Source organism: Pecten maximus, chromosome 1 (genome assembly GCF_902652985.1).
Source record: "Pecten maximus chromosome 1, xPecMax1.1, whole genome shotgun sequence".
In the NCBI taxonomy this organism is placed as follows: Eukaryota; Metazoa; Mollusca; class Bivalvia; order Pectinida; family Pectinidae; genus Pecten; species Pecten maximus.
Genome location: NC_047015.1, coordinates 33,807,013 through 33,821,738, shown reverse-complemented (window position 1 = coordinate 33,821,738; position 14,726 = coordinate 33,807,013). Strand labels below are relative to the sequence as shown.

General features: G+C 35.8%; 2 protein-coding genes across 2 annotated transcripts; one reads left to right on the top strand and one right to left on the bottom strand.

Moving 5' to 3' along the window:
- Positions 1–462: 462 nt before the first annotated feature.
- Positions 463–9,353, bottom strand: LOC117331097 (ATP synthase mitochondrial F1 complex assembly factor 2-like). Its single transcript, XM_033889695.1, has 8 exons — positions 9,217–9,353; positions 7,937–7,981; positions 7,241–7,386; positions 6,798–6,895; positions 3,528–3,608; positions 3,090–3,202; positions 1,086–1,201; positions 463–686 (listed from the first exon to the last, which is right to left on the bottom strand). Exons 1-8 carry the CDS (start codon positions 9,350–9,352, stop codon positions 552–554), a joined length of 870 nt encoding a protein of 289 aa, XP_033745586.1. The 5' UTR covers position 9,353; the 3' UTR covers positions 463–551.
- A 101-nt stretch (positions 9,354–9,454) lies between these two features.
- LOC117331108 (glucose-induced degradation protein 4 homolog) lies at positions 9,455–13,263 on the top strand. Its single transcript, XM_033889706.1, has 5 exons — positions 9,455–9,627; positions 10,550–10,717; positions 11,170–11,271; positions 11,739–11,869; positions 12,265–13,263. The coding sequence occupies exons 1-5, from the start codon at positions 9,487–9,489 to the stop codon at positions 12,326–12,328; spliced, it is 606 nt and encodes a 201-aa protein (XP_033745597.1). The 5' UTR covers positions 9,455–9,486; the 3' UTR covers positions 12,329–13,263.
- Positions 13,264–14,726: the final 1,463 nt, after the last annotated feature.

The window sequence follows — 14,726 nt, the reverse complement described above, 5'->3', positions numbered from 1 at the left end:
TAACCAAAGATCACATAACTCAACATGGAGTAACCAAAGATCACATAACCCAACATGGAGTAACCAAAGATCACATAACTCACCTCAACATGGTGTAATTAAAGATCATATAACTCGACATAGTGTAATCAAAGATCAACTAACTCACCTCAACATGGTGTAATCAAAGATCACATAACTCAATATGGAGTAACCAAAGATCATATAACTCACGTCAACATGGTGTAATCTAAGATCATATAACTCACCTTAACATAGTGTAATCAAAGATCATATAACTCAACATGGAGTAACCAAAGATCACATAACTCAATATGGAGTAACCAAAGATCATATAACTCACCGTAACATAGTGTAATCAAAGATCACATAACTCGCCTAGCAGAGGCCATGCATGCCAACCTCTTATGAATTCCAAATGATGAAAATGAATCAATGTTCGAAGTAGCACACAAAATCATATAATAATTCTATTGATTTATTAACTGTAAAGTCAATATAAATTGTGGTTTTACAAGAGAAAAAGTCTTTGATACTGGTTTATAAAGCCATTATGTTTTTGACCAGACCCGAGTACTACTTTTCTCGCTTGACCAGTGAACAAAGAGAGCTGCGGCAGCTACACGGGCTTGTAGGTCGTACTTATCCAATTCATGGTGCCATTCAACGCTGCCCCAAGTTTTTAACTGAAAGTAAAATTAGGTTGGTTTTTTAAACACATATATATGTTTTTATCAGAAAAAGCTTGAACTTATTGTCTGAACAAGAATTAAAAATCACATTTATGATAAATAGACCCAAAGCTGTCAATCCTTGACAATCAAAGCCCTAGACTTTACCTGGACAAGACAGGAAAACAATGGCTTTGATTTAATTCTACAATAATACCATAATCTTTCGTATTCCAACAGATTAATATTATTATGAACTATGGAACATGTACCTGTATGGGTAAAATGTTCAGCATCAATACTGAATTCAGCATTTTAGAAATATTTTCCAAAAATAAACATGGTTTCTATGTTAAATTTTGGTGAAACAAGCTATTTCAGTATTTTAAGATTCAGTCACTTTCAACCACGTACCTGATACTGGCTCTCAAGTGTGGCCAGATAGACAGCTCGCTCCACAGATACTTGCTTGTGGACCACAGCTAACATCAACAGCAGTGACTTCAGGGCCTCAACACCAAACTGGTAACCTGTAAAATAACAATGAATTATTCTATACAACAAACAATAGTCACACAATAGCCTACAACAGGTTAGAACTATCAATAGTCACACAATCACCTACAACAGGTTAGAACTATCAATGGTCACACAATCACCTACAACAGGTTAGAACTATCTATGGTCACACAATCACCTACAACATGTTAGAACTATCAATAGTCACACAATCATCCTACAACAGGTTAGAACTATCAATAGTCACACAATCACCTACAACAGGTTAGAACTATCAATAGTCACACAATCACCTACAACAGGTTAGAACTATCAATAGTCACACAATCACCCACAACAGGTTAGAACTATCAATAGTCACACAATCACCCAATCACCTACAACATGTTAGAACTATCAATAGTCACACAATCACCTACAACAGGTTAGAACTATCAATAGTTACACAATCACCTACAACAGGTTAGAACTATCAATAGTCACACAATAGCCTACAACAGGTTAGAACTATCAATAGTCACACAATCACCCACAACAGGTTAGAACTATCAATGGTCACACAATCACCTACAACATGTTAGAACTATCAATGGTCACACAATCACCTACAACAGGTTAGAACTATCAATAGTCACACAATCACCTACAACATGTTAGAACTATCAATAGTCACACAATATCCTACAACAGGTTAGAACTATCAATAGTCACACAATCACCTACAACAGGTTAGAACTATCAATAGTCACACAATCACCTACAACAGGTTAGAACTATCAATAGTTACACAATCACCTACAACAGGTTAGAACTATCAATAGTCACACAATCACCTACAACATGTTAGAACTATCAATAGTCACACAATCACCTACAACAGGTTAGAACTATCAATAGTTACACAATCACCTACAACAGGTTAGAACTATCAATAGTTACATAATCACCTACAACAGGTTAGAACTATCAATAGTCAAACAATATCCTACAACAAGTTAGAACTATCAATAGTTACACAATCACCTACAACAGGTTAGAACTATCAATAGTTACATAATCACCTACAACAGGTTAGAACTATCAATAGTCAAACAATATCCTACAACAAGTTAGAACTATCAATAGTTACACAATCACCTACAACAGGTTAGAACTATCAATAGTTACACAATCACCTACAACAGGTTAGAACTATCAATAGTCACACAATCACCTACAACATGTTAGAACTATCAATAGTCACACAATCACCTACAACAGGTTAGAACTATCAATAGTTACACAATCACCTACAACAGGTTAGAACTATCAATAGTCACACAATCACCTACAACATGTTAGAACTATCAATAGTCACACAATCACCTACAACAGGTTAGAACTATCAATAGTTACACAATCACCTACAACAGGTTAGAACTATCAATAGTTACATAATCACCTACAACAGGTTAGAACTATCAATAGTCAAACAATATCCTACAACAAGTTAGAACTATCAATAGTTACACAATCACCTACAACAGGTTAGAACTATCAATAGTTACACAATCACCTACAACAGGTTAGAACTATCAATAGTCACACAATCACCTACAACAGGTTAGAACTATCAATGGTTACACAATCACCTACAACAGGTTAGAACTATCAATAGTTACACAATCACCTACAACAGGTTAGAACTATCAATAGTCACACAATCACCTACAACAGGTTAGAACTATCAATGGTTACACAATCACCTACAACAGGTTAGAACTATCAATGGTTACACAATCACCTACAACATGTTAGAACTATCAAGTAACTATAGATGGGTCTTGAGTTACATTAAGTTTTACGATTCTGGACATCATATGACATTGATGAAAAAACAAATTGACAGTGTATTCCTACCATGTAATGCCCATTCATTATTGTGGATCAGGTACTTTTCTAAAGTGTTTCTTGTGTTGGTTGGAATCACAAGGCTCTGTAGACCAGTAGTTGAACCCAACTCTACATTGTATCTGCAAATAACCAGAGATATTGATCACATGATAATCCCTAATACATGTAGTTGCATGCAAGTTACATTTAAACTTGCATTTAACTCAAACAATTATGGTAGAAATAGTTTAGATTCAGGAAAGTTTGGACACGGTTGTTACTAGGAATCAAGATACACTGTAATAAGTAGCAATATCTGTTATTCTCTAGAATGGTATGAATGGATGATTTGGGGAAGTTGAGAAATTTCTATCATTAATAGCTTTCCCCCTAAAATAATAACACCAACCCTGATACATCAATGACATTATTTAAGAAAGCCATCATTATTTGAAGTTGACCGACCTGTCACTTGCCCATTTGATGACTGGATCCCATTCCTGCTGCTGAAGCTCTGCTAAATCCTGTGGCTCTGTCAGTCTGTAACTGTGATTAATAAAATACACTCACTGTTAGTCAATCAAAACTTCATCAATCCTTCATTTTACTGTCAATAATTACTCGACCTAAGATCTTGACTCCTGACACTAGTTTACACATCTTTACACTCACATAGATACTCTGGTTACCATGACTACTGACACTGGTTTATACATCTTTACACTCACATAGATACTCTGGTTACCATGACTACTGACACTGGTTTACACATCTTTACACTCACATAGATACTCTGGTTACCATGACTACTGACACTGGTTTACACATCTTTACACTCACATAGATACTCTGGTTACCATGACTACTGACACTGGTTTACACATCTTTACACTCACATAGATACTCTGGTTACCATGACTACTGACACTGGTTTACACATCTTTACACTCACATAGATACTCTGGTTACCATGACTACTGACACTGGTTTACACATCTTTACACTCACATAGATACTCTGGTTACCATGACTACTGACACTAGTTTACACATCTTTACACTCACATAGATACTCTGGTTACCATGACTACTGACACTGGTTTACACATCTTTACACTCACAAAGATACTCTGGTTACTATTCAGTATTTGAAATGATGAACTAAGACCCACACAAACATGTCAAAAAGTAACCATCCCAATAGAACAAATACACTGTAAGCATTTTTGCTAACAAAATTTAGTGAATCTGTGTGTCCCCACTAGTTAGTATGTGTGATAGAGTATTAATGATGACCATTTTCATCACTGTTTAACGCCACACCAAACCATACATCTCTACCAAATTGTGTCTTTAATCCAGCATCAATCCTAAACGTCACACGTCTTTAATCCAGCATCAATCCTAAACGTCACACGTCTTTAATCCAGCATCAATCCTAAACGTCACACGTCTTTAATCCAGCATCAATCCTAAACTTACCATGTCTTTAATCCAGCATCAATCCTAAACTTACCAAATTGTGTCTTTAATACAGCATCAATCCTAAACTTACCACATCTTTAATCCAGCATCAATCCTAAACTTACCACATCTTTAATCCAGTATCAATCCTAAACTTACCAAATTGTGTCTCTAATCCAGCATCAATCCTAAACTTACCAAATTGTGTCTTTAATCCAGCATCAATCCTAAACTTACCAAATTGTGTCTTTAATCCAGCATCAATCCTAAACTTACCAAATTGTTTCTTTAATCCAGCATCAATCCTAAACTTACCAAATTGTGTCTCTAATCCAGCATCAATCCTAAACTTACCAAATTGTGTCTTTAATCCAGCATCAATCCTAAACTTACCAAATTGTGTCTTTAATCCAGCATCAATCCTAAACTTACCAAATTGTGTCTTTAATCCAGCATCAATCCTAATCTTACCACATCTTTAATCCAGCATCAATCCTAAACTTACCATGTCTTTAATCCAGCATCAATCCTAAACTTACCATGTCTTTAATCCAGCATCAATCCTAAACTTACCAAATTGTGTCTTTAATCCAGCATCAATCCTAAACTTACCTCATCTTTAATCCAGCATCAATCCTAAACTTACCAAATTGTGTCTCTAATCCAGCATCAATCCTAAACTTACCAAATTGTGTCTCTAATCCAGCATCAATCCTAAACTTACCAAATTGTGTCTCTAATCCAGCATCAATCCTAAACTTACCAAATTGTGTCTCTAATCCAGCATCAATCCTAAACTTCCCAGGTCTTTAATCCAGCATCAATCCTAAACTTACCAAATTGTGTCTCTAATCCAGCATCAATCCTAAACTTACCACATCTTTAATCCAGCATCAATCCTAAACTTACCACATCTTTAATTCAGCATCAATCCTAAACTTACCAAATTGTGTCTCTAATCCAGCACCAATCCTAAACTTACCAAATTGTGTCTCTAATCCAGTATCAATCCTAAACTTACCAGGTCTTTAATCCAGCATCAATCCTTAACGTCACACGTCTTTAATTCAGCATCAATCCTAAACTTACCACATCTTTAATCCAACATCAATCCTAAACTTACCAAATTGTGTTTTTAATTCAGCATCAATCCTAAACTTACCAAATTGTGTCTTTAATCAAGCATCAATCCTAAACGTCACACGTCTTTAATCCAGCATCAATCCTAAACTTACCAAATTGTGTCTTTAATCCAGCATCAATCCTAAACTTACCAAATTGTGTCTTTAATCAAGCATCAATCCTAAACGTCACACGTCTTTAATCCAGCATCAATCCTAAACTTACCAAATTGTGTCTTTAATCCAGCATCAATTCTAAACTTACCAAATTGTGTCTTTAATCAAGCATCAATCCTAAACGTCACACGTCTTTAATCCAGCATCAATCCTAAACTTACCAAATTGTGTCTCTAATCCAGCATCAATCCTAAACTTTCCAGGCCTTTAATCCAGCATCAATCCTAAACTTCCCAGGCCTTTAATCCAGCATCAATCCTAAACTTACCACATCTTTAATCCAGCATCAATCCTAAACTTACCAAATTGTGTCTTTAATCCAGCATCAATCCTAAACTTACCAAATTGTGTCTTTAATCAAGCATCAATCCTAATCTTACCAAATTGTGTCTCTAATCCAGCATCAATCCTAAACTGACCATGTCTCTAATCCAGCATCAGTCCTAAACTTACCAAATTGTGTCTCTAATCCAGCATCATTCCTAAATTTACCAAATTGTGTCTCTAATCCAGCATCAATCCTTAACTTACCAAATTGTGTCTCTAATCCAGCATCAATCCTAAACTGACCATGTCTCTAATCCAGCATCAGTCCTAAACTTACCAAATTGTGTCTCTAATCCAGCATCAATCCTAAACTTTCCAAATTGTGTCTCTAATCCAGCATCAATCCTAAACTTTCCAAATTGTGTCTCTAATCCAGCATCAATCCTTAACTTACCAAATTGTGTCTCTAATCCAGCATCAATCCTAAACTTACCAAATTGTGTCTCTAATCCAGCATCAATCCTAAACTTACCAAATTGTGTCTCTAATCCAGCATCAATCCTAAACTTACCAGGTCTTTAATCCAGCATCAATCCTAAACGTCACACGTCTTTAATTCAGCTTCAATCCTAAACTTACCACATCTTTAATCCAGCATTAATCCTAAACTTACCACATCTTTAATCCAGCATCAATCCTAAACTTACCAAATTGTGTCTGTTTCCAAAAAGTGCATCAATGCTGTTATCATTCCTTCTTTGGTTTTCCCAGTGGGGTTATCCAGTGCTGTATTAGACAACCCATTCTGTTAAAGACAAGATATATCCTCAAATAAGTGCTCTGTCGGCCCCTTGTGTAAAAGTTTTGTATGAAAGTTTGGGGAAGGTCTACTCATGAAACGCTTCCAGCTTATTATCTTAAAACAGATGATTCTGAAAATATGTGAAAAAAAAATGTCCTGGATCCCTAAGTTTCAGGTCATGATATATATATATATATACTTACTGTACATAAACCATGATATACCCCAATATACTGTATACAGTGTATATACCATGATATACTGTACATATGCCATGATATACTGCCTGCAACTTATATCTAAATAACCTAACCAGCATATTTTGATGGGCTATGTAAAATATGTTACCAGGTGCATGCTGTGTCTTTTTATTGTATCTTTCTGGGCATTCCATTCTGTAGCCACTGCCATTGCTAAAGTTTCATTAGGAACACGGAACAGATTACCTGTTGGCGTTCTTAGTTTTCTGTTATCCAAATTGATTTCAAACCAACCTACAATAAGAAATATAGTAATAAGAAATATACACTGCTTTAAAACAGGTTGCAATACTGGGACATGCTTTGAGATTTCCAAGCAAGATATAATTTTCTATCTTGAAATAAAAATTGTCAGATGAATTTGAAAAAAATGTGTATCATCCACCTTTAATTTAAGTCACAATGAGAGAATTCTAACTTCCTATGTAAGTAATATAGCCCATTTTTGCTTTGTTTCTCTTGACAACAAAATCATATCTCATAATATTGCAATCAGTGTATGTTTTTATTTACTGCTTTGAATTTAATTATATATATAAACATAACCATAAACAGCTCACAATTTGTAAGTAATTGCTATAAAGAGGTGTTTGACATTTAAGGTTTAGCTTTTAATGTTAGAAGAAGAGCAGACACTTGTTTCAAGGACTCTATGACTTTAATTTTGATAATAAAGAAATGCTTTTACATGCAATAACTTTTAATTCAATACTTTCATGAAATACTTCTATTTGTTATGATGGCTTTTGATGATACAAATGTACCTCCAATGTAAGGTACTCACCATCTGCAACGACAACATGAGCATTCTTGTAAAATTTCTTCAGCTCTGTAAATGGAAAATAAACACACATGAAAACTCAATGACCTTGAAATAATAGTAAAATACATATATATGAATTAACCAAATTTCAAATTCTACTTGAGAAGAAAACATTTGAACAATATTTCGACTGCACAACACATGAAACAATGTCATCATCAATGGAAAGGGTATATATAAACATAGTTATCTAGACTGTGATTCCAAATACTGATTTCATGCAGCTCAGTCCTGCAGTACTGAATATTTCCAGAAAGAGTGTCATGTTAAAAAACATGTACAATTTTACAGAGAACATGTACATAGTCAACTTGATTCATGATTCATTCCAACAAACCATTGGAAACATCCTCTAAACTGGTGATGCACTGGATCTGCAATATCCTTTCAAGTCAGACTGGTTGAGACACATGCATGTTACAGGTACAATTTACATACAAAAATACAGAGACGTTTGTGATATATATGTCTCTGATGTAGATATATATGTGTAGTAGGAGTGGAAAAATGCACGGCCAGACCGGGGTTCGAACCCGAGACCTCTGAACACTAGCCGGATGCTCTACTGATTGAGCTATCTGGTTGTCGATGATCGACCCGGTCCAGTTCCGCTACATATGTATATATTTATATAAGCATAAAGTCTTATTATTTAAAAAAAAAATTACATAAATTATTAATGAAATATTTATATCTGCCAAAATTGATACTGAATGTTATAAATTGCATTGAGGAAAGCAAAAACATTCAGTTTATTTACAATCTAAAAGACTCTAAAATATTTAAATGGATAGGGTGCATAAGTTGATGAGGTGGGATCTGTCTATTTTTATATTGTATCTTAAAGTGTGACTGTTTCACTGACAAGTATTTGTTCAAACCAGACAACATATATTGGTCAATGCTAACATGCTAATTTAATCATTTAGTTATCTAAACAGGAGAATTTTATTATTCAATGTAGCCCGAGTTTTCTCCGATTCCAGGCATCAGCCATTATAAACCCAAAGGCTTGGTACTCCAACAATAAGCTTTGACAGGCGCTCCCTGCAGTCGCAGATGTAGTCCGAATTTTTTGACGACCTTCCTACGTAGAATCGCCACAAGGCAGCTTTAAAGGAGATATTATCATCAGAACCCTTCGGATTATCGCAGATGGTGCGGAGACTGGATGCTCTCCATCTGTCACACGTTTTTGCAGAACATCGAGTTCGATCGGAACAACCACATGTAATGCATACCACGTGAAGGGGAAGCTGTTTGGCGAATCTGACTGAATGTCAATCCTTCTGTCTTCCTTTCTCTGATAATCCGTGATATACTTGGTTTTCCTTCAGCAAATAAGCATCTGGTGAATAATCGCATGGGCGCAGCCATCTTGAATGGCAAAAAGTTGTTAGCCACTTTTTGATTGGTCGTATAAGGAATGAGCTCGATTTTGACGAATCAGGGACGGTGTAACAAAATAATAAACTTCCGGCTCAAATCAAACACAGGATAGACAGGTAACCATGCCTGTGAAGTTGGATCCCCCTCCTCCCGCAAATTCCAAACAACTTGGAGTAACCACAACTTTATTATACAATGGGTCACGGTTTCAGGGACATCAAAAAAGCAAAGGAAATTGTTACGATGTGGAAGTCGTTTTACAGGTAACAGGTTTGAGTGACTGTCGCCATGTCTGTCTTGACACATATTTCAGAGACATATATTTGTTATATAGGACTCTGCATATTTCAGTACAAGTTGTCACACACCCTTAAAGTAAGAACACCAGTTCTTAGCTGAGGTCAAATACAAAAGCAACTAAGTACTGGAGCGTTGTTTACACAGCTATAAAATTAACCAATTCACAATAGCTGCTGGACCAAAGAAATAAGCATCGTAGTTCAGCCTATATTGTGTATCTAACACAATTACCTGTAAAATAATCATTTCTATGACTATTATACCATGCTGCCTAACTAGTTGGTATATATGCCATTGAACCATAACCACTGCAATATAATTATAATTTGACATTAGTCGGGGATATATAATTTGATCGGAAACTTAATGGAAATATCTTCTGTATCTGTAGAACTAAACAAAAGTGGTGTAGCAGGTGAGAGAGAGGGCTAACAGTTCTTAGATTTTCTGTATTTGCGTGTTCTAATTGTGGTGGTGGTGGTTGGAATTATCAGCTTGTGTTGCACACAGACTTATCAATGATGTTGGTTTGTTGAAGTCTTCATAGTTAGTAGCTCTGATGTTGCATGTCGCATTGTCCCCTTGTTTCTGGAAGCCCATTTTCGAAAAAAACAAACATGACATGAGTAATTTATAGGTATAGTATAAGTTTATGGAAATCATAAAAATAAAGTAAATTATACTGTAATGTAAAGTTTGTCCTTAGTAGATCATATTTTTTACAGGTGTAACAGAGTGCGTGATTAATTAAATTTAAATCACTGCCTCCGCTAGGGATCAAACACAGACCTACTAGCCTTTCCTCAATTGATTGAGCTAAAGAGAAGATCTCTCTAGTCTAGTGATAATACATGTTTACTGATACCTTTCTCCCTCTCTGGGCAGCATGTGGACATGGAAAGCTCCTACCTGTGTGGATATTTGAAGATTAAAGGACTAACAGAAGAGTATCCAACTTTGACAACATTTTTCGATGGGGAAATAATCAGTAGAAAACACCCATTCCTTACAAGGAAATGGGATGCTGATGAGGATGTAGACAGGAAACATTGGGTAGGTATTACCTCTACATGTAGGTCATACAACAAATCCACTAGAATCAACAATGTGTCCAATAATTATATGTTATTACCAGGCATGGACTAATGATAAGAAAGTAAAACATACATGTTAAGGTACCATGAAATACATCTATTTATGGAGCTAAACGTAGTAAATGCAATTTTATGAAATGTCCACTGTAGTAGTACATGTACTTGAATACAAAGTAATGATCTTTTAAAACAAAAATAACTGTCTTTCATTTTCAGTGGTTGTTACAAGCTACTGTATTATTTTTCATGGTAAAGTGAAGACTGTGCTACCAATAAACAACATATGATTACGATCTCTTGGTTTCTTAAACTTTGAATTTCATAAAATTGTAAAATTGATTATTAAGGAATTGAATTGTTGCAAAAATTCAAATGAAATGAGTTATCTAAATGCTGTATTTTTATTTCCAGGGAAAATTTTTATCATTCTACCAGTTTGCAAAGACTTTTAATTCTGATACATTTGATTATGAAGATTTAAAAACAACAGATTATGTATTCATGCGATGGAAGGTGAGTGTGTTTTTGATAAATAGATGATCAACTTTCATCTTTGTCTCTTCAGGGTTAATAAATAACTTTTTTTTTCTAATGTTAATTTCACAAATCTAGAGAATCAATCACAACAGGCCTGAGGCAGGTTCCTATAATTTAGTAGGTAGTATGTCTACCAGTTTCATCCACAGCATTGGGCTTCATGAACCCACCTCCAGCCTGCTGTTACTGATTCTCTAGCTTACCATAATTCATCAATCCCTTCTACCTTCAAGTATCCAAGCAAAAAGGAAAGGACTTATTTATCTCCTATACAACCTACAATGGTGTTGGCTCTACTTCCATTATACTTGTTATAATAATTTCAGAAATTAATTCAGACAAAAGTCTTACTGTTTTATAAGTAAAAGTTAAATTGAAGTTGTCAACCTTCATTGTGCTAATGATGTTGTTACATATTACATATAATCTGTATTTATTAACAGGAGCATTTTTTGGTTCCGGACCACACAATAAAAGACATAAATGGGGCATCATTTGCTGGATTTTATTATATCTGCTTTCAAAAGTCCACATCAACGATAGAAGGCTACTACTATCATAGGAGTTCTGAATGGTAAATGAAACTATTGGTAGTAAACAAATGTTGTTGTGCTGTTGACAGCAACCCAGAACAATTTCTGATGTAAGAGTATGTTGAGGTTGGGGAGGGATGGCATTTTATGATCCCATCACCCACACTTATTTAAATATATTTGTGAAATATTTTGGTCATATTTAATTGATTTTCTATGTCAAATATCCATGCATTCAAATTGTATATTAGTGTTTTTTATATTAAAACAACATTTTTGCATGTGTAAACCAGTCTAAGTAAGATACATCCAATCAAATCTAATTAACAATTTAGGAACTAAATTGATATTTTTCATGGATGCAAACTAATTTATATTTAAACATATATATATAAGACTGTGTATAAACATTAATCAACATCCTTTTCTATTGCAGGTTTCAGTCACTTAACCTTATACACGTGCCAGAACACAGTATACCTGTGTATCAGTTCAGATGATGTCATGTGACTTCCAACTCGCTGTGATACCTATTTATTGTGTACATAATAAATCGGAGTATATGCTTTCATGACATGTACCCTAACCTATCAATTATTTTTGCCTTGAAAAAGATCAGTAGGAAAATTAATTAACACTTAATACATAATTACCAACTTTTGTCGGGAACATACTTATTGTAGCTGTGTTTCAAGGCATACAGAAGTATTCTTCACTGAGCTGGACTTGATGGACAATATAAGTGCTAATTTGGTGCTCTGAATAATTAAACAGGGTCTCCCAGTGAAAAGACCTTTGATGTGGCGGGGAGAGAAGCATGATTGGACAATGAAACTCTAGAATGTGTACAGTTATTTAATAATAATACGACGTTCCATTTCACCCTCTACATGTATATACATGTATAGCATCCAAATTGATTTGCACAATATTTTTCTTGTTACTGTTGTCAAAGTTTATGACAGGACAAAACATTTGATACACTGCATGCCAATAAGTGAACAGGAAATGTGCTATATGTTATATGTGTGATTGTTATTAGAGTTAATCAAAGTGGTACAAACAATATGTTTATTGTTTTAACAGTATAACCACAGCTTTTACTGCTTTGGGTATCAAACATGATTTTTAGTCGGTGATGTTGTGTCCTATCATATAGAATGTATTCCTGGAATGCTATGCAGTGTGCAACCCTGTCTGTCAAATACATTGCCCTGTTCCGCCAATGTACAGTTACCTCCCTTTGTGGTCAGAATGCTGACACAATTTTATGGGTTGGTATATGCTATATTTTGTATGTTACAGTGTGCAGGCAGTGTAGTAGTGCATATTGTACCTTACTTGGTGTCTGCGCATTGTCAATGGCTTTAATTTTGATATGTAAATTGCAAAATAACATGTTTCTGTTTTTATAAAAGATGCAATTTTCCTTGTTTTCCATTGTCCTTTTTTAGCTCACCTGCCCGAAGGGCAAGTGAGCTTATGCCGTGGCGCGGCGTCCGTCGTCCGTCCGGCCGTCTGGCCGTCCGGCCGTCCGTCCGGCGTCAACTTTCCATTCAAGCAACTTCTTCTCAATAACCAAAAGGCCTAGAGACCTAATATTGGGCCTGTAGCATGCTGGGGTGAAGGGCTACCAAGTTTGTTCAAATGAATGACCTTGACCTTCATTCAAGGTCACAGGAGTCAAAAAGGCTAAAATCTTCAAACAACTTCTTCTCAACAACCAACAGTCCCAGGGAGTTGATATTGGGTCTGTAGCATGCTGGGGTAAAGGGCTACCAAGTTTGTTCAAATGAATGACCTTGACTTTCATTCAAGGTCACAGGAGTCAAAAAGGCTAAAAAAAAATTAGACGACTTCTTCTAAATAGCCAAAAGACCCAGGGACTTGATATTGGGTCTGTAGCATGCTGGGGTGAAGGGCTACCAAGTTTGTTCAAATGAATGACCTTGACCTTCATTCAAGGTCACAGGAGTCAAAAAGGCTAAAATCTTTAAACGACTTCTTCTCAATAACCAAGAGTCCCAGGGACTTGATATTGGGTCTGTAGCATGCTGGGGTGAAGGGCTACCAAGTTTGTTCAAATGAATGACCTTGACTTTCATTCAAGGTCACAGGAGTCAAAAAGGCTAAAATCTTTAAACGACTTCTTCTCAATAACCAAGAGTCCCAGGGAGTTGATATTGGGTCTGTAGCATGCTCGGGTGAAGGGCTACCAAGTTTGTTCAAATGAATGACCTTGACTTTCATTCAAGGTCACAGGGGTCAAAAAGGCTAAAATCTTTAAACGACTTCTTCTCAATAACCAAGAGTCCCAGGGAGTTGATATTGGGTCTGTAGCATGCTGGGGTGAAGGGCTACCAAGTTTGTTCAAATGAATGACCTTGACCGTCATTCAAGGTCACAGGAGTCAAAAAGGCTAAAATCTTTAAACGACTTCTTCTCAATAACCAAGAGTCCCAGAGGCCTAATATTTGGCCTGTAGCATGCTGGGGTGAAGGGCTCCCAAGTTTGTTCAAATGAATGACCTCGACTTTCATTCAAGGTCACAGGAGTCAAAAAGGCTAAAATCTTTAAACGACTTCTTCTCAATAACCAAGAGTCTCAGGGAGTTGATATTGGGTCTGTAGCATGCTGCGGTAAAGGGCTACCAATTTTGTTCAAATGAATGGCCTTGACCTTCATTCAAGGTCACAGGGGCCAAAAAGGCTAAAATCTTTAAACGACTTCTTCTCGATAACCAACAGTCCCAGAGACCTAATATTTGGCCTGTAGCATGCTGGGGTAAAGAGCTACCAAGTTTGTTCAAATGAATGACCTTGACTTTCATTCAAGGTCACAGGAGTCAAAAAGGCTAAAATCTTTAAACGACTTCTTCTCAATAACCAAGAGTCCCAG